The 21,281-nt window shown below is 42.1% G+C and overlaps 1 protein-coding gene across 2 annotated transcripts in view; it reads left to right on the top strand.

Annotated features, from left to right (window-relative positions):
- Nucleotides 1–21,281, top strand: part of LOC118389102 (mitogen-activated protein kinase kinase kinase kinase 3-like) — a 76,326-nt gene that overhangs the window by 47,825 nt on the left and 7,220 nt on the right. The window contains exons 14-28 of one of the 2 annotated variants that reach the window (XM_035778846.2): nucleotides 1,252–1,313; nucleotides 2,478–2,540; nucleotides 5,838–5,896; nucleotides 13,161–13,199; nucleotides 14,992–15,054; nucleotides 15,863–15,920; nucleotides 16,298–16,517; nucleotides 17,531–17,637; nucleotides 18,460–18,501; nucleotides 18,904–18,988; nucleotides 19,453–19,532; nucleotides 19,812–19,872; nucleotides 20,445–20,562; nucleotides 20,655–20,713; nucleotides 21,057–21,160. In XM_035778846.2, the coding sequence (XP_035634739.1) occupies nucleotides 1,252–1,313; nucleotides 2,478–2,540; nucleotides 5,838–5,896; nucleotides 13,161–13,199; nucleotides 14,992–15,054; nucleotides 15,863–15,920; nucleotides 16,298–16,517; nucleotides 17,531–17,637; nucleotides 18,460–18,501; nucleotides 18,904–18,988; nucleotides 19,453–19,532; nucleotides 19,812–19,872; nucleotides 20,445–20,562; nucleotides 20,655–20,713; nucleotides 21,057–21,160 (1,220 nt within the window). The remainder of the gene's footprint in view (nucleotides 1–1,251; nucleotides 1,314–2,477; nucleotides 2,541–5,837; nucleotides 5,897–13,160; nucleotides 13,200–14,991; nucleotides 15,055–15,862; nucleotides 15,921–16,297; nucleotides 16,518–17,530; nucleotides 17,638–18,459; nucleotides 18,502–18,903; nucleotides 18,989–19,452; nucleotides 19,533–19,811; nucleotides 19,873–20,444; nucleotides 20,563–20,654; nucleotides 20,714–21,056; nucleotides 21,161–21,281) is intronic. The other variant, XM_035778847.2, reaches the window with a different exon arrangement.

The raw sequence follows: 21,281 nt of genomic DNA, 5'->3' as shown, positions 1-21,281 counted from the left end.
ACCTGTCCTCCGTTGCCAACACTCACTACCGAGTTCCAAACTGCCTCTGGAAGCAATGTCAGCACAATAACTTTTTATCGGGAGCTTCAGGAAATGGGTTTCCATGGCCGAGCAGCCGCACACATGCCTTAGATTACCATGCTCAATGCCAAGCATCGGTTGGAGTGGTGTAAAGCTCACCGCCATTGGACTCTGGAGAAGTGGAAACACGTTCTCTGGAGTAATGAATTACAGTCCAAAGGACAAATCAAGGTTTGGTGGATGCCAGGAGAACGCTACCTGCCTCAATGCATAGTGCCAACTGTAAAGTTTGGTGGAGGTGGAATAATGGTCTGGGCTGTTTTTAATGGGTTGGGCTAAGCCTCTTATTTCCAGTGAAGGGAAATCTTAGCACTACAGCATACAATAATATTCTGCACAATTATATTCTTCCAACTTTGTGGCAGCAGTTTGGGGAAAGCCCTTCTCTTTTCTTGCATGACAATGCTCCCGTGAAGCGAGGTCCATACAGAAATGGCATGTCAAAGGTTTATAGTGGGAGGCGGGATCAGATCAGCACAGTATTGTCCAATGAAGTTGCGGGGTGAGCCCAACATGCACATCCCCACATGTACGGATGTTGTACACAATGTTCGGGGAACCGTTTTGGCTTGTGAGCGCTTCTTTCAAAACTACTGGCTGAAATTATACGAATCCTTTATAACGCATCTTTACAACTGCCTCAAGTGAGTAGCCACAATCTAACGCCTACTAAGGTCACTGTGACTGGTTAGGACATCTATAATGTCACGTTTATAACAATGTAACAAAAGCTTTTCAGATTTCTTCCTAATCGGTCCTTCTCACTCCCCCCACACACTCCCTCCTTATCTCTCCAGCTCTCATTTTTGTCACTCAGAGTGGCAGAGACATCACTTCCCAAGAGACGTATATTCGCCCTGCATCTGCAAAAGGCATATGGGGAACTGCTTACTGTTCATTCAGGGACTCTATATGTGAGGGTCTAAATCTTTGCCATTAAGTTTTGACTCTGTGCCCACAGGGATTATGGGGGAAAGTGCCTGCACTAGTAGGAAAATGCCCATAAGCGATCTTTAGCGATATGTTGTGCTTATGTTACTGTTCGACTCATGCGTTTTTGATCATTTTTTCTTTGCCAGGCCACTGGGACTATATTTGTGTGTCGTGTGTTCATTTCTTAGTACTGCAGTTTGTTTAATTCTTTGTTCATTTTTTTTTTAACCCTGATAGTTGATCAAGTCAAGTTTGATCCCCCGCTTAGGAAGGAGACTGAACCTCATCACGAACCAGCAGTGAGTGACTCTCCTAACACACACACACACACACACACACACACACACACACACACACACACACACACACACACACACACACACACACACACACACACACACACACACACACACACACACACACACACACACACACACACGCTTGCCCATCAACATTTCACACTTTTCGACCAACCAAATCACGCTTTGCAACAATAACAACTGTTTAAATTCAGAACCTCACAATTTCCATGGCTTCTGCCATTACTGTTGCACTGCTATTATCCCTTAACTGTGCATTGTATTTCGGATGAGGCAAACTATAGAATTATATGTTATATAGACTATATTAACTGTATGTGGCACAATAGGGATGGCAGAGGCCTCATACAACGCTATATTGGAAACCCAGAATGTGTGCTCCAAAGGTAGGCAGTGCACTATATATGGAATAGGGAGTTATTTGGGACGTACCCACAGTCAACAGATAGGAGTTGTAGTTTATGTGTTGACTTAAAAAATACCGAAGGGGTGAGACACTCTCGTTGTTGAATACATTTTGGAACCCTTCCGACAATGAAATATCTAACCTAGTCTAAACGGTGTTTGAATGTGTGTGTGAATCAACACAGTTATAAAGTCTGTACACAGTGCCTTCCATCCTCCAGTCTTGAAGTGTTCTCATCTTTTATGCTTTTTTTCTTATAACCCCCCCCTCCCACACACACACACACACACACACACACACTCGGGCAACTTTTATTATTCTAAATTTATTTTTACACGTATTTTTGAAAGGACTGTTTGATTTTTGTTTTTATCAACAACAACAAAAATCGTAGGCTTGTAATACTACGCTCTTTCTCTCTCTCTCAACTTCTGTCTTTGGTGTGCTTCTGTTGGAGGGGAAGGTCGGCCACTTATTTTAGAAGCGCATGTCCATGAAAGATAATTTTCTGAAGGCCCCACTTGCATGGTATCCTTTTGGTCCCCTGGCCAGCATTTTGAGTCTCTCACCCCTTAAGTGTGTTTTATTTGTGTATACATTTCTAAACCCAACCATCATCCCACCTCTTCGGAGAACAACTTAAACACTTCAACATTTTTTTATACTGTGTGTGTGTGTGTGATTTTTACCAGATGACTGTGAATAATCTATATTTTCTTGGTCTGTCTACTAAACAGCCCGACTCTGACGATTTTTTGGACTGTGTGGAAGAACAATACTACACTGCAAGATCTAACATGGTACTTTTGTTCTTATTTTTGCCCACATTTGACCTCCGTTTTGTGTTGTCTCATCCTCATCGCAGTTCATATGTTGTCAGTTCACGTTTGGACGCTTTTCACTCTGAAGCCCGCTGTCTTGCTCCTTTCGTTGGCATCCCATAACACTTTCACTTGTTGTTGCATGTGAAGACATAACCCGTGCCACATGTACTCTCTTTTGTAACACATAGTTTGCAGCCTATAGTTCCTTTTGGTTATTAAAGCATCATGCATCACTGCACATTTATTGATGCCCTGTATACCTTACAGTATGATCAATTTGTATTCCTACCTGCTTTTGACGTGGATGATGAAATAACACAGTAATATCAGCATGAAAAAATCACCAAACAGGTTCAAATGATGAAATATATCGCATCTAACTCGTCCCCTAGCCTATTTTGTAGTAAGTAGAATTTGGTTTTAGCATACGCTTGTTGTTTACAGGGGCACAAAAGGGCTTTATTTTTAGGCCTTGTCACAATGCCACACGTCTCTTTTTCAAAGAGAGAGAGAGGTTTATAGAGAGGGGGATGGTTATCAAAGTGCAACGCCCTCTCAATGATGGCAGACTCAGACGAGGGAGGACAGGGAGCTGGAGAGATGAGAGAGGAAGAGGGGTTGGGATGGAGATATAGGGCTGGAGATGTTGAGAAAGGGAGATGTTGAGAAAGGGAGAGATTTAGAGAAGGAATGAGTGTGAGGTTTTATTTAACCTTTATTTAACTAGGCATGTCAGGTAAGAACAAATTCTTATTTTCAATGACTGCCTAGGAACAGTGGGTTAACTGCCTGTTCAGGGGCGGAACGACAGATTTGTACCATGTCAGCTCGGGGATATGAACTTGCAATCTTTCGGTTACCAACGCTCTAACCACTAGGCTACCCTGCAGCCCCAGGTTTAGAGAGAGAGTGAGGTTTAGAGAGAGAGTGAGGTTTAGAGAGAGAGCGATGTGTAGAGAGAGGGAGCGCGATGTGTAGAGAGAGGGAGCGTGATGTGTAGAGAGAGAGAGTGCGATGTGTAGAGAGACAGAGAGAGAGAGAGAGTGACGTTTAGATAGAGTGCGCAAGGTTCAGAGAGAGAGAGGTTCAGAGAGAGCGAGGGATGTTGAGGTTAAGAGAACGCTTGAGAGGTTGAGAGAAGAAGGGATAGAGAGAGCGGTTGAGAGAAGGAGGTTGATAGAGAAAAGTGTCATTGTTTGTCCCATCGGGACAAACTCTCAGAGTTGGACAGGGGAGTGCTGCCTAAGCGCCCGCCACAGATGCGTTGCGTAACAAACGGTACATACAGCCAACATACAATAGCTGCACCGCGGTAAAACAGGCCTCCGCTTAGCCTCACAACCTCCCCACAACCTCTGCATGAATGTGTTGTGATATAGTAGGGTTTGTTTATTGTCAAGCGTTTCCCATTAGGCCATACAGCAGCAATGTGCCCTAGAAATATAATATTGCAATATGGAATTCAGCCAATGCTTTTATCTAATCTAAAGATACAATTATGCACACATCTTATGCATATAATTAGTTGTACATATACGCTGTAGTACATATATATTGCCATTATTCACTATGTCATCACGTAGACACTAAAGATGGGAGCTGAACAGTTTCTTAACTGCACCCTCTGAGATTCTGTGTACATTGGGTTCAAGGCTGACACCTGGTTTGTCCCAAACGGCCCCCTATTCCCTATAGGTCACTACTTTTACTACTCAATATAGGGGATAGGGGGCCATTTGGGACGCAGACCCGGCATTTCTGTGACTAAGAGAACGTTATTACAGGGGAAGGAACGGAAGAAAAGCGACAGGGACGGTTATCAAAGCGCATCGCCCTCGCAATGATGGCAGACTCAGACGAGGGGGAGGACGGAGAGATGAGAGGCGAGGGATGGAGGAGGGCAGAGAGGTGACAGAGTCACTGAGCTGCAAAGCCTGAGATCTTCTGTCAACTCTCCTTCCTTCCCTCCCTCTCTCTTTCTCTCTATAGCTTCCTTCCCTCTCTCTCTCTCCCCCTCCCTCTCTGAAAAATCCCTCCCTCAGCAGAACGCAGAGCGGTGAATAATGAAATTTCGTCTGATAATCTAGGGGTGAAAAAAATCGATGTGGTTTTGCATGACTGAGAGTTCCGCTCCAAAGGCAGAAGGTGGTAAATCTGATTCAGACAGATGTGTCATCCACACAGTTTATCCAGTCTTTACTGTGGAGATAGAGTTTAAGCTCAGAGAAAATAGTTAAAAAAGGCCTTTGCCATTTAATTTACCCCTCCTACTCTATAGAATTTTAAGACTAAACTGACAGAATTACCAAGCTTTTCTGACTTATTAAGCAACGTTTAATCTTTCAAAGAAAACTGTAGTTTAAAGCCGAGTCAAAACTGCTGAGTTTTGTTCTGACTGTAAACTATGTCCTGTATTAGATATCTGCATTATTTCTGAGTTGCTGTGTCACCGTCGACCGTGGCCATTTGTCATCCTTATGCTAAATCCTCATAACGTCTCTCCTTATTACGATTGTCTCCTTTTGACATGTTGGTGAGAACTCAGAGCGCCTAGAAACGAAACCTTAAAAGACGACTTACCCCACTTAAAATACGTAGTTGTATCAACTCATATGTTTTGTCATATCAACTTAATTTCCTGAGTTTAAGGCGATGGTCTAACCAACGATGCATCTTATCTCAAATGTATACTGTAAATATTAGAAATTATTTTATCGTGATTTTGGCATAACCAGTAAGGATAAGTATTGTGTCCAGCATAAACAACTATTTGTTTGGTTCATATACAGTAGCTGCCATTAAATGAAGTGTCAACCAACATGTATTTTGTTTGACGTTCAAACAAACCGCTCATCCACCAATCAGCATCTTCTTTGCTTGTGTGTATCCATTACATGCTTAACCAAATCAATTGTTATTATTAAGAGGTATGATGTATTTGCATGCGTGAATGAATGACTGCCATAGGGCATGCCAATGAATAGAAGTTCACCAACTGAATAAATCAAAAAGCAAATCACATTGCATTTCGACTAGAATTACAGTACACATTGCACCTCGGCACAACAAAACCTCAATGTCACCTATCACTCAAAAGAGATGGAGCTTTAACGTGTCATGATTTCATCTCGGTCCAACCGTATTCATTTATTTCTCATTTCTAATACACATCATCATGAAGTTATAATGACTTTCTGACTCGTGAGGAATGGAGCATGCAGATTGAAATGAAATAAGGCTTCTGTCTTGTGTAACGGCCTTCATTTCTCCTAGGACTTGCAGATGGATTACGAAGAGGGATCTCCCAGAAGTTCCTTCTTGGGAGGGCATAAGTAAGTGAGACTGCATGCATGGAGGTTTTGAAAAGTGCAGTGAAATGCTAATGCACAACTCTAAACCCAACAATGTAAGCATTTGTGCTACACCCGCAAAAACTTCTGCCTAACGTGTATACGACCAAAAAAATATATTTTTGATTTGATTTGCAGTAATCAATATCAATCAATATCAATGTGGTGGTAAAAATAACAAGGTCGAACAAAAACACAATAAATAAAAATGAGAACGTAAGTAAGCTACTGTATATACAGTCTCAGTTCCAATACCACATTTACAATTTGTAGGGATACAGGAGTGATAGAGGTAGATACAGTGGCGTGAAAAATTATTTGCCTCCTTTCTGATTTTCTCTATTTTTACATATTTAATACTGAATATTATTAGATCTTCAACCAAAACCTAATATTAGATAAAGGGAACCTGAGTGAACAAATAGCACAACAATTACATACTTATTTCATTTATTTCATAAACAAAGTTATGCAACACCCAATGTTCCTGTGTGAAAAAGTAATTGCCCCCTTACACTCAAAAACTGGTTGTTCCACCTTTAGCTGCAATGACTCCGACCTAACGCTTCCTTATAGTCGTTGATCAGTTTCTCTCGTCGCTGTGGAGGAGTTGTGGCCCACTCTTGCATGCAGAACTGCTGTAACTCAGCAACACTTGTGGGTTTTCAAGCATGAACGGCTCATTTCAAGTCCTGCCACATCATCTCATTTGGGATTAGGTCTGGACTTTGACTAGGCCATTCTTAAACTTCAAATGTGTTGCTTTTTAGCCATTTTCATGTAGACTTGATTGGGGATTTGGGATCATTGTCTGTAATTAGGCAAGTCAGTTAAGAACAAATAATTATTTATAATGACGGCCTACCTCTTCAGGTGGACAAAATGACGCCGGAGGAGATGGCCGCCGTTTTACGGTCTCCTAACCAATTGTGCTATTATGTGCTTTTTTTCGCGATATTTGTAAATTATTTTGTAAGTAATGTTTCTGCAACCGTATCTTACGGAAGAAAAGAGCTTCTGGATATCAGGACAGCGATCACTCACCTCACTCACCTGCCCAGTGACACGAGCCTACCAGACGAGCTAAATCGCTTCTATGCTCTCTTCGAGGCAAGCAACACTGAGGCATGCATGAGAGCATCAGCTGTTCTGGACAACTGTGTGATCACACTCCGTAGCCGACATGAGTAAGACCTTTAAACAGGTCAACATACACAAGGCTGCGAGGCCAGACGGATTACCAGGACCTGTGCTCCGGGCATGTGCTGACCAACTGGCAGGTGTCTTAACTGACATTTTCAACATGTCCCAGATTGAGTCTGTAATACCAACATGCTTCAAGCAGACCACCATAGTCCCTGTGCCCATGAACACAAAGGCAACCTGCCTAAATGACTACAGACCCGTAGCACTCACGTCCGTAGCCATGAAGTGCTTTGAAAGGCTGGTCATGGCTCACATCAACACCATTAACCCAGAAACCCTAGACCCACTCCAATTTGCATACTGCCCAAACAGATCCACAGATGATGCAATCTCTATTGCACTCCACACTGCTCTTTCCCACCTGGACAAAAGGAACACCTATGTGAGAATGCTGTTCATTGACTACAGCTCAGCGTTCAACACCATAGTACCCTCAAAGCTCATCACCAAGCTCAGGAACCTGGGATTAAACACCTCCCTGCAGAGGGATCCTGGACTTCCTGACAGGCCGCCCCCAGGTGGTGAGGGTAGGTAGCAACACATCTGCCACGCTGATCCTCAACACTGGAGCTCCCGAGGAGTGCGTTCTCAGTCCCCTCCTGTACTCCCTGTTCACCCACGACTGCATGGCCAGGCACGACTCCAACACCATCATTAAGTTTGCTGACGACACAACAGTGGTAGGCCTGATCACTGACAACGACGAGACAGCCTATAGGGAGGAGGTCAGAGACCTGGCCGGGTGGTGCCTGAATAACAACCTATCCCTCAACATAACCAAGACTAAGGAGATGATTGTGGACTACAGGAAAAGGAGCACCGAGCTCTCATTGACGGGGCTGTAGTGGAGTAGGTTGAGAGCTTCAAATTCCTTGGTGTCCACATCAACAACAAACTAGATTGGTCCAAACACACCAAGACAGTCGTGATGAGGGCATGACAAAGCCTATTCCACCTCAGGAAACTAAAAAGATTGGGCATGGGTCCTGAGATCCTCAAAAGGTTCTACAGCTGCAACATCGAGAGCATCCTGACCGGTTGCATCACTGCCTGGTACGGCAATTGCTCGGCCTCCGACCGCAAAGCACTTCAGAGGGTAGTGCGTACGGCCCAGTACACCAGGCGGTGTCAGAGGAAGGCCCTAACAATTGTCAAAGACCACAGCCCCCCCAGTAATAGACTGTTCTCTCTACTACCGCATGGCAAGCGGTACTGGAGTGCCAAGTCTAGGACAAAAATGCTTCTCAACAGTTTTTACCCACAAGCCATAAGACTCATGAACAGGTAACCAAATTGATACCCGGACTATTTGCATTGTGTGCCCCCCCCCAACCCCTCTTTTACGCTGCTACTACTCTCTGTTTATCTTATATGCATAGTCACTTTAACTATACATTCATGTACATACTACCTACATTTTCCCGACCAACCAGTGCTCCCGCACATTGGCTAATCTGCATTGTGTCCCACCACCTGCCAACCCCTCTTTTTCTGCTACTCTTTGTTCATCATATATGCATAGTCACTTTAACGATACCTACATGTACAGACTACCTCAAGAAGCCTGACTAACAGGTGTCTGTATATAGCCTTGCTACTCTTTTTTCAAATGTCTTTTTACTGTTGTTTTATTTCTTTACTTACCTACACACACAAACACATACCTTTTTTTTCACGCCATTGGTTAGAACCTGTAAGTAAGCATTTCACTGTTGTATTCGGCGCACGTGACAAATAAACTTTGATTTGATTACCCCGGCCAAACCGTAACCCGGATTATGCTGGGCCAATTGTGCGCCTCCCTATGGGACTCCCAGTCACGGCCGGTTGTGATACAGCCTGGACTCGAACCAGGTCTGTAGTGACGCCTCTAGAACTGAGATGCAGTGCCTTTAGACCGCTGCACCACTCGGGAGCATAAGTGTAAGATGACTAGGCAAGTTGCATTCAGACCTGGATTCTAATACTCTTTGACATTTTTCAAATACTTTCACTGTTTTCTGTAGCCTATCTGGAGTGCACTTTTGCCACTAGGCAAGGCCGATCAAGCACAGATAAATTATTTGAACCCAACTCTGGTTGTAATTGCACTGAATCTTCATGGGAATCTTGAGCTTGTGTAGTTTTTTTCCCAAACTTTTCCAATCTCCTTAAGTATTTTATTTATTTGTAGAGACCGCCATTAATGAAGGGGATGGGGATAAGAGGGGAAGATGGAGATTTGAGAAGGCCGGTGGGGCGTCGAGAGAGATGGATTGTCACACGAGTGAGACAGAGGCAAGAGGTGCCGCTCCCAGTTACACTAACAGATGGGCCTAGTCACAACCGGTGAAGTTTGAGCTTTCCACACAAAGCTATGCGGCACCCTTGTCATATTATTACTAATAATGTATAATCTGGTCATTTAGCGTAGCCACAACCTGTGATCCTAGGGCTTTCCACACAGAGCAACATAACAGTACTAGTAATAATATGATAATTTGGTTATTTAGCTTAGCCACAACCTGTTTAGGTAGAGCTTTCCACGCTAACAATGTAACAACCTGTCTTTATACAGGACTAGTAATAATATAATATGGTAATTTAGTTTAGCCACAACCTGTGTCGCTAACGTTTTCCACACATAGCAACGTAGCATCCTTTCTACAGTACTAGTAATAATACAGTATATTTGTAGGTAATTAAGCTTAGCCATAACATGTGAAGCAAGCGCTTTCCACACACAGCCTAGCAATGTGGCGTCCACTGTTCTTATACAGTGCTAGTAATAATCATTAAATGGTCATTTAGCTTAGCCACAACTTGTGTAGCTAGCGCTCTCCACACAAAGCAACATGCTAGCATCCTCTCTTAAACAGTAGCCTACTATGCAGACCCTGGCAACATCTCTGACCAGTGCCACTATGACTATGCTTGTATCTCATGGTCCAGTGGCATAAAACAAATCTGAAGGACAAACTTGAAATGGCCCCAAACCAACTGATGATCAATATACTCAAGCTCAGCCCTGGGATGCATATTTGTCCTAATAATTTCAGGAAACTGAAGTGGCTTCCAGTTGACCTCCGGGTGGTGCAGATCAATTTTTTTTTTAAAGTTCTACATGACCTTGCCCCCAGTTACTTGTCTGGTTATTTTAAATTCATTAGACTCTCATAGCCATCACACCAGAGGCAGTGTTGCCAATATCAGACCGCTGCACTATAGGAGCATGGCTGGAAAAAGCTATTTCCTTAACACTGGTGCAGAGGAATGGAATGGTGTACCAAACCATATAAAATCCATCCCTACGCAAAGGAGTTTTAAGATAAACAAAACAGGCTCAGCAGTTTTAACTCCGCTTTAAACCTTCACACAAATGACAAAATAACATATTGGTTTATGACAGCAATCCATGCTTTGGTTTAGTTTCCCTGGGACTGTTCCTGTTTGTGCCGCAAATCCCATTCAAGTCATGGGACCGATAATAGCATTTTTCGTGCATTATATTCAAAACATCTATAAGTGACTTTGTTAAACTTCACAATCAATTTTAGATACTTTCGGAGGATTTGAACGTGATGTACGAAAAATGCTAATATCGGTCCTGTGACTTGAATAGGATTTGTCCCACAAATTGAAAACGTTAGCATGTGGAAACAATGACAGGGAATCTAAACCATATCATGGATTGCGGTCATACCTTGTCCATAGACTGCTTACAGGGTAAGGAAACCAATGTGTGCTTTTGTTATTTGGGTTAACTAACCCTTTAAGAAATGGTTTATGGGCAAAATGCTTTAAAGCGACATAAAAAAAAGCCAGACTACAGTTTGCAACTGCACATAGGGGACAAAGATTGTACTTTTTGGAAAAATGTACTCTGGTCTGATGAAACAAAAATAGAACTGTTTGGCCATAATGACCATCGTTATGTTTGGAGGAAAAAGTGGGATGCTCACAAGTCGAAGAACACCATCTCAACCGTGAATCACGGGGGTGGCAGCATCATGTTGTGGGGGTGGTTTGCTGCAGGAGGCATTGGTGCACACAAAATAGATTGCATCATGAGGAAAGGAAAATTATGTGGATATATTGAAGCAACATCTTAAGACATCAGTCAGAAAGTTAAAGCTTGGTCGCAAATAGGTCTTCCAAATGGACAATGACCCCAAGCATACTTTCAAAGTTGTGGCAAAATGGCTTAAGGACAACAAAGTCAAAGTATTGGAGTGGCCATCACAAGGCCCTGACCTCAATCCAAAAGAACATTTGGGGGCAGAAATGAAAAAGCGTGTGCTTGCAAGGAGGCCTACAAGCCTGACTCAGTTACAGCAGTTCTGTCAGGAGGAATGGGCTGACATTCACCCAACTTATTGTGGGAAGCTTGTGGAAGGCTACCCGAGACGTTTGACCAAAGTTAAACAATTTAAAGGCAATGCTACCAAATACTAATTGAGTGTATGTAAACTTCTGACCCACTGGGAATGTGATGAAAAAAATTAAATCTGAAATAAATCATTCTTTCTACTATTATTCTGACATTTTACATTCTTAAAATCAAGTGGTGATCCTAACTGACCTAAAACAGGGAATTTTGACTAGGATTAAATGTCAGGAATTGTGAAAAACTGAGTTAAGGTGTATGTAAACTTCCGACTTCAACTGTACATAGGCATACAGAGGCCCATTATCAGCAACCATCACTCCTGTGTTCCAATGGTACGTTGTGTTAGCTAATCCAAGTTTATCACTTTAAAAGGCTAATTGATAATTAGAAAACCCTTTTGCAATTATGTTAGCACAGCTGAAAACTGTTGTTCTGATTAAAGAAGCAATAAAACTGGCCTCCTTTAGACTAGTTGAGTATCTGGAGCATCAGCATTTGTGGGTTTGATTACATGCACAAAATGGCCAGAAACAAATACATTTCTTCTGAAATTCGTCAGTCTTTTCTTGTTCTGAGAAATTAAGGCTATTCCATGCGAGAATTTGCCAAGAAACTGAAGATCTCGTACAACACTGTGTCCTACTCCCTTCACAGAACAGCGCAAACTAACTCTAACAATAATAGAAAGAGGAGTGGGAGGCCTCGGTGCACAACTGAGCAAGAGGACAAGTGCATTAGAGTGTTTAGTTTGAGAAACAGATGCCTCACAAGTCCTCAACTAGCAACTTCATTTAGTACTTGCAAAACACCAGTCTCAACGTCAACAGTGAAAAGGTGACTCCTGGAAATGATTAAATTATAGTAATTATGGTAATTTAGTGTAGCTGCAACCTGTGTAACTAGGACTTTCCACACAAAGCAATGTAGCGTTATACAGTACTACTAATATGATATAATTTCGATGTATACATTTTTAGCAGACCCTTCCAAAGCAACGTACAGTTAACCTATACCCACTGTGGCCCGTGCAGGAATCAAACCCACAACTATTGTATTGCAAGCATCATGACAAAACTAACTGAGCCATCGGAACCACCAATAGAAGATTGTGTAGCCTACTGCTGAGCATAGTGTGTTTGAGAGGTTGTTGTGCACTAGCAGGGAACCCTGTCAGCTTTGATGCTTAAAAAAAAAAAAGAATGTTCAGCCAACATTCTTTCTACCTATTGAGAGGTTTTGCAGAGTGCTAATTCATAAAACATAAGTAGCCTTTTTTTTTTTTGCTCTTCCACAATCACTTGGCAATTTGTTTGTTGGAACTGCCCCCAGCGCACGACCCCGGGTCGCACTAAATAATTTAAATCCAAGACATGGAGAAACAGGTGACAAAGTTATTTTACAAAAAGGAATATGGCTCCACTGATATTTTTAGACAAGATATCAGAGGTTGGTTGAGTACTTTCACAGCATCTTCCGAAAAACGGACGGGAAATCGGCCTTTGAACGATCCACATCAATCTAGCGCCGTCTTTACACTTCAAGTCAATAAAAGCCTTTTTGTAAAACAGTGTTTTGGTAAATTGTCTCCCTTATCCTCAACCATTCCCTGCAAGTACCCCTTGTGTGCAAATGTAAACATGACAGTATCTATCTCCCTTTATCTCGCAACAGGAGTCTTCTGAAATCGGTGGAGGAGGAGCTAATCCAGAGGTAGGCCCAGCTGTGCTTTCCTTCCTGTCCCCTTTTTTCTAGTTTTTACTCCTATTTCTCTCTCACACACTTTATGTCTGTGTGTCTGTCTATCTATCTATCTCTTCCTGTCTTTTCACTGAAACTGTATTTCTCTTTTTTCTATTTTTTTCCTATCCTCTCTTCTCATTTCTGTCTCTTTATTGGACAGGGCTCACTTGGAAAAATAAATGTGGCTTCCCTGTTTAAATAAAGAATTTATAAAATAAAAGTTATTATCTCTGTCATCTCTTTCTCAAACTATTCTATTCTCATCCCTTTTCCCTCATATCTTTTTCTCATCTTCAGCCTCTCTCTCCCTCTGCCTCTCCCTCTCCCTCTCTCTTTCTCCTTCCCTCACTTTTTCTTTCTCTCGCTCTCCCCACCCCTCTCTCTTGAGCCTCTTGCTCTTGCAATACTCAATATTTAATGTGACCTAACCTTCTGCCTCTGTGCTTGTCTGAGTGATATGGACGACTAATTTGCTTTAGAACCACTCCCGCAAAGACCGGGGGGATTTCTCACACTTGCTGAGGCGTTAAAGCCGTATGGCCAGTTATAGCGCAGCGGGGACTGAAAGTCGGCGGGATGTCCGCTATTGTTTATTGTGGTCTTTGTCTTTCGGCGGCTAGGGTGGTATCCCGCTGGCATGCATTAATTCTCAACGTTAAAGTGAAAAAAAAATACACCTCGTGCAGGAAAGATACCTGCACACTGATTTCCAATACACAAGTGACGAGCAGGTCAGCTAGCCTGGTCCCAGATCGGTTTGTGTTGTGTCGACAACTCCTATGTTCATTGTCTTGCCACACGTGATGTTTGGCAAAACAGCACAAATAGATAGCTAGACTCTGTTCAAAATAAGGCAATGACTGTTTCGGATGTCTTCTCTACTTTCATCTTTGTTGATGAAATGGCACTTACAGAAGAAGCAGGGCACTCTCAAATGTTGGCCGGTTTCACTACTAAAGGCGTCAGCTGCTGGCGGCTATCCCAAGTCAGCTAGGCGAACCGAATGAGTGTGCTCACATACTCCCTTAAAAGACCTCTGCTTGAAAAAACCTGGAAAAAAGCGGCAATAGTACTTTTGTTCATTTTGAGACGCCATAGCCAGTATACACTTCCTCAAAATAGACAGAATGAATCAAAAATAACTCCAGAAATTTCATTAATTTTGACGTTTTTGTAGAGGAGATCTTAGTCGTGCAATTTTATATCTAACTAAGATGTTTGGTGCAGTATTTCTGAACAACAAAAATTGCATGAAAACGAGTCGCTTCGTTGAATGACAAAGACTTTAAATGAGGAATCCCTACTGTTAAATAATCACTGATGAAGGGGGGTAGATTCGGCTTCCAACTTTAAAAAAAACAATAACTGTGTGCCCGAAAAATCCCCCAGCGAAGTGCAAAACGAACAAAAGCCTCAAAATGTTGTCATGCTATATCCACAAACTGTTGAAATGTTTTGGACATGAGGTGCCTACTAAATATTTTCCTACATTGGACAGGAGAAGAGCATGTTTCCCACTGCTGAAATGCTGTTCAATAGGATTGTTGTTATGGGGTGGATATTTTCTCATCTCTCCAAAGCACATAGAAGGGAGCGCTCAGCCGATTTTGAGCAACGATTGAGAAATGCCTCTCTGTATCTATTCAATACAACTACAAATAATTGTAATGTATTAATCCCAGAGGGGCAATTACAAAGGCATTAATAGTTGTATTAAAAGTGGTATTGAATTGAAATATACATCCCTCTTCTTCTCCCTTAGGGGACACGAGACTCATTTAGATGATGATGATGATGGTGTTGACCATGATGATGAAATGCAACAGTAAGTCCTACTGTCTTCAACCCCTTTCTCCTTTCAACTTAACATCTGGCCTCTTAACATTTAATCTGTAAACTGCAGTTATGAATGTTTCGTTATGCAAATGATTGGAACGGGCTACTCTGCTATGGGCCAGGTTCATGTCTATTAAGCGTTTCTTATTGGACAAGTCCAGATAGTCCGTATTATATTTACTCTGTTTTCTTCCATTTGATGCTTAATAATGCCTAATAGTGGCTAATGAACGTGACCCAGGACATGCGCTGAGTGTATGAACACCTGCTTTCTCCATGACAGACTGAATCCAGGTGAAAGCTATGATCCCTTATTGATGTCACTTGTTAAATCCACTTCAATTGTTGTGTAGATGAAGGGGAGGAGACAGGTTAAAGAAGGATGCTTAAACCTTGAGACACTGTATGTGTGCCATTCAGAGGGTGAATGGGCAAGACAAAATACTGAAGTTCCTGTGAACGGGGTATGGTCGTAGGTGCCAGGCCCACCGGTTTGTGTCAAGAACTGCAACGCTCAACAGTTTCCTGTGTGTATCAAGAATGGTCCACCACCCAAAGGACATCCAGCCAACTTGACTCATGTGGGATGCATTGGAGTCAACATGGGCCAGCATCCTTGTGGAACACTTACGACACCTTATAGAGTCCACGCCCTGACAAATTGAGGCTGTTCTGAGGGCAAAAAGAGGGGTGGTGCAACTCAATATTAGGAAGGTGTTCTTGCACACTGTACACAAAGGTATAACTGTTAGTACAATAATTTGTTCTAATAGTTATGCCCTCTCTCTCTCTCTTAGTGCCAAGGGCTCCACATTGCGGCCCAAAGAGCCTCCACCACCGCCTCCCAACGTTAAGGTATGTGTTCTTCAAATGACTCATTGTCCATCGTATGAGACTGAGAGCGTAGTGTTTCCTCACATATCAACCTGTAAGATGATCTCTTTTCTACAGTGTACACACAGGAATCATTTTTGTGGCACCACTTTAAATTGAACATAGCACAACACTTGTTCATATTTCCTATAGCCCCATTGTGTGCAGTAGAGCATAAGACTTTACATACAATGATGATGATTCCATGTTGACGTGTGTGCTTTTATGCCGATCATGTAGCGTTGTGGGTCAAATCAATTTCAACTTTTTTTTTCTATTTATTTTTTTTTCTCACAAATGTCATTTGTTTAAATTCAGTTGACTTCCAACATTAACCCCGTTTTGTCTTTTGCTCTCAGCCCATCCCCATTCCACAAGATAGTGCCAACTCCCACGCTCAACATGGCTCCCCTGCTCACCATGGATCCCCCGGTCTCTACGGCTCCCCCGGTGACCATGACGACCACGGGGGGACCATAAAGCGGTGTCCGGCCGCCGAGAGCCCCGCCCGCTCTGCCACCCATGTTCCACCCAGGCCGCCACCCCCCAGACACCCCCCACACAGGCAGCTTAGCTTAGGTAGGTAACGTAGTCTACAGGCATGCTCACGAACTGAAAGGGGATACCACCACTCCCAGAATGCACCCAATGTCAGAAATGCATTAATGCTGGTATTCTTATCTCCCCTGCACTTAATTGGAGAACCAAAGCTGTGGTCCCCTTGAATGAATGAATGGGTCGGTGGGTGAATGAGTCAATTAATAAATGAATGAATCAGTCCGTCACTTCTATTCAACTCATCACAATACCAACCACAATACCCAACTCAAACCACTTAGACAATAAGTGTGATGATGCTGAGATAAAAGCTACCACCGTTTTCAGGGATCTCTCCTTCCAACCCTGCCAACATTTATCCACTCACTCTACTAAACTCAAGAAGCTCCACCCCACGTCCTCCATGTCTTAGCCAGTCAGCTTTTCCAAAGTGGACCCTGAGTGTGTGTGTGTGCCCCAGCTAGTATTTATAGCCCGTTTAATTAGGAGTAGTGGTGTGACTGGTGCTGTGATAATGTCACATACCCACTCTGCCACATGAGTCACCTTCCAGTACACACACACTCACACAAACTTCCCCAGTTTCCACATCCTGTCTGCTTCGAGTAGTCTGGTGGCAGGGGCCAACTTTCAAACGAAGCTCCCTGTCCCTCACGTGTGCATCGCAATAGTTTTCCTCCCCTCATCATCTTTCCTTCGTCTGCGCTTGACGTGAAAGAGCTGGACTAGTACCTGGGCTATTCCATCCTATTATATTCGCCTGTTGTTTTCAGATATGTCAAGGAGAAGAGACGAGGACGCCACTTTAGACTATTGAGACATAGTCTTAAGTTTAGTCACAGAGGCGATCTTAGTCGTATCAGTGTCTTGTTTCAGCACAATTGTTGGAATTGCTCAGTTCCCACAGAGCCACATTTTCTCTTGCTTCCTTTTCACTCTCCACAGCACCATTCAGATTGTGGCTATCGGGGAATCGTTTAAATAAATCATGTAATATTTAAAAATGAATCCATAATTAATTTCCCTCCCAACAGGCAATGGGTTCAGCTCGTCAGAAGTGAGTGGGGATGCTGGTGGTGCCGAGAAGCAGTCTACTATGCCACCTAGCGTCACCACGAGGAAGGACAGGAAAGAGATTCCGGTAACATCATAGTAATGTAGCCTTGGTCAGAAACTGTGCATAAAAATTGGTGGCAACACTTTCTGTGAATAACTTGTGTATAATGTACTTAAAGTAGATTTTGTCAAATCCGTAGTGCATTATAACACTTCCTGTAAGCATTGTGTTAAACATACAGGTTGTAAAGTTCATTATATTAAGTGGTCGTGGCTGTCATTAATTCATTAATACCTATAGTGAGGTGTTTATTATATACATAATGCATTTTTGTATAATGTATTCATAATGAATTACACACAGTGCTGGTTCATAGCAAGTGTTACATAGACAGTTCCTGACCTTTTCACATTTTTACACACTAATTTGACTATGTGTTACCTGAAAGTAAGTTATTTGGAGAATAATTTATGTAAATGGTGATTAATTCATGTCCGAACAGCTTTGATAACAGGCGTACATTTTCATTGCAACCTATATAATTGTGCGGTTTTGCATTATGACTAAACGTAAATCTTCTCGTTATTCTTAGAAGTGGATTTTTATTCGCACCCAGAGCTCTGTGAAGAAATAGCATTTATTCTATGTTTACCTCATTAGTTACTCATTAATAAGCAACGACTCATGAATGTGTCATTCTACTGTGTCATTCCCAAGTTATTACAGCACTGATAAAGACAGAATGATAACATTGTTAACGCATAGCTAAATAGAACTCTATAAGATCCACATAATTTTTTTTTATATTTAACAATATTACAGCATAATATGCAGTATATTTGAACTATGATTGTTAATCATTCTACGCTGATCTTGGTATGATGATGTCATTTCCTGTTTCCTCAGAAACCAATCAGTAATGGCCTTCCCCCTACGCCAAAAGTCCACGTAAGTCTTAACACCCCTTACCTGCTCTTACACACACGCATTGTCAAGTAGAAAACTATAACTCTGCGCTGTAGGAAAAAGCAAATGAGCACTAAGATACAGAAACAAAAGCACAAATGTGTTGATTACACATTCACTATCTAAATATTTTATGTGAGTTGTAATTCATTCATTAGCAACCTAAAAGTAGTAGTGTTGAGTTCACAACACATTTGTAATTACTGCGACTCTCGAGCTAGAGATCCTGCCACAACTTTGTTTCAAAATAAGCGATTTATTATAATGTACTGAATTTATAAAGGGCTTTTCCAGGTGCTCTACATTGTGATATGCTCTACATTGGTCAACTATAACTAAACACCTACATTCCTCTACATCTTGTTTTCTATTTTCGCTGCACAGATGGGAGCCTGTTTCTCCAAAGTCTTCAATGGCTGCCCTCTAAAGATCCACTGTGCGGCGTCTTGGATCAACCCCGACACGAGAGGTTCATTTCTGTCTAACTGCCATGGAACCTGATTCCATCAATTGCAGATAACAGGAAACTGTATTTATGCTGGGTTTTAAGGACAGATGTGGTTTCGTGTCAATGACAATGTCCACAAAGGGTGTGCAGGGTGTGACAGACAGAGCGCGATTAAAATTTTGATCGAACCCGCTGTGCGATTGACCTTTTATCTGCAATTGGTTGAGTTGAAGCATTTGATAACTTTATTTTTCAGTCTTGCGCTACCAGTCGTCCACCGTATTCTTGTTGGAGAAAGGCTTGGAGAAGCCTAGAGCAGGAGTCGAAGCTAACTTGATTTTAAGTCTTACCCCATGTCTTATTGGCAGTTTGCGTGTGCTAATATTAGTTTCCTTCTTAGGCAGTGTGCTAAGCAATGTGTGTATTATCCAAGTGTGCCAGTCTCTCTGTGCTGTAATACTTAATTGTTTCATTCTCTGTTTTAGACCAATACCTGCTATTTGGCGCCGAAGAGGGCATTTACACTCTAAATCTCAACGAACTACATGACTCCTCCATGGAACAGGTCAGTGTCTTATTATTTCATTTATATTATCTTGTTGCCAGTAAATTAAAATTGTTCTATTTATGTGAAGGTGGAAAATATTCTCTTATCGCATCATACTACAGATTATAGTTCAATTTGAATGCTTCCTTCTGTGTGACTCAAGTAAAGGATTTGAGGATTGATCCACAAGGTTTTATCCACAAGGATTTGAGGTTTTATCCACAACTGGTCAATAAGACACGTATTATGATTCATTGTACCACCTACTAAAAACTGAAACATGTTTTTATTCCCTAGCTCTTTCCCCGGAGGTGTACGTGGCTTTATGTCATGAGTAATAGTCTGCTCTCCATATCTGGTAAGGATTCATCATAGAAACCTGTATTGCCACACACACATTGCTAATATATCTCAACAAATAACAAAAAAATGTACATTGTTTGTTTTATTTGTAGTTTATAGAATAGATTCTCCAGACACATCACACACATTGTTTTTTAATTACATTTTTATTTAACCTTTATTTAACTAGGCAAGTCAGTTAAGAACAAACTCTTATTTACAATGACAGCCTACCAGGGAACAGTGGGTTAAATGCCTTGTTCAGGGGCAGAACGACAGATTTTTACCTTGTCGGCTCGGGGATTCGATCCAGCAACCTTTCGGTTACTGGCCCAACACTCTAACCGCTAGGCTACCTGCCACCCCAATGACAGTGACATACATTAAAAACATAAACCAAAAGCAGCAATATGTCATCAAGAGCATTAGTCTTATTTTATCATTAAATATGCACTCGTAAATATAAATCGTAAATACTACTTGTCAATACTTGCTTCAGATATACCAGCAGTTAGACACTGCACTGTTTGCGTGAAAATCTAAGATTTTCAAAGCATTCAAAGGTGTGTTCGTTGTGTTTTTTGGCAGGAAAAGCTTCTCAGCTATACTGTCACAATCTGGCGGGTCTGTACGAGCATGCTCGACAGATGCAGAAGCTGCCAATGGCCATCCCCACCCACCGGCTCCCAGACAAAATCATTCCAAGGTAAGGAGTAAGGCGATGTCTCTGTGTGTAGGAGTTTTCTGTGGGAAGAGTCCCACTTTTCCGACTAAATTCCTTGTTATTGTGGTTTTTAGGAAATTTTCCATCTCCAATAAGATTCCCGACACCAAGGGATGTCAGAAGTGCTGTGTGGGTGAGTAGAGATGGACATTCTCTTTTTTATTACTCTTATGCTTTTTCTCTCTCTCCCCCTTAGTTTTCCCCCCTTTCTAGATCCAACCCCTTACTTTCTCACAAGTTGCTACGTCATCTTGGTACAAGATTGAGAGTAGTTGCTACACTACTGTGTTTCTTAGATGCATCACTTCACTACATGTAATAAACACAATACTTCTCCATTCCCCTTATAACCAATTATGACAACAACCTTTTCATCTGAGTACCAATAGTTGAAAGGTTTTTGAAAAAATTATTATTGTGGTCACAGCTTAGTATGATTGACAACCCCGGCTGACTACCAACAATTTCCCCCTTAGTGAGAAACCCTTACACGGGCCACAAGTACTTGTGTGGGGCCTTCCAATCCAGTGTGGTCATGTTGGAATGGGTGGAGCCCATGCAGAAGTTCATGCTTATCAAGGTAAGAATTTTTGCATCTGTGTGCATTTATTTAGTCATCTCTTTGTGTTTGCCAGGCTCACGGTTTACTTCCAAACCTTTGAGGAGTGCTGACAGCACATGTCATAGCCATATGAGGTTTC

The sequence above is a fragment of the Oncorhynchus keta genome, chromosome 10, assembly GCF_023373465.1.
Source record: "Oncorhynchus keta strain PuntledgeMale-10-30-2019 chromosome 10, Oket_V2, whole genome shotgun sequence".
Lineage (NCBI taxonomy): Eukaryota > Metazoa > Chordata > Actinopteri > Salmoniformes > Salmonidae > Oncorhynchus > Oncorhynchus keta.
The sequence above is the reverse complement of the archived record's forward strand: the minus strand, read 5'-3'. Positions and strand labels throughout refer to the sequence as shown.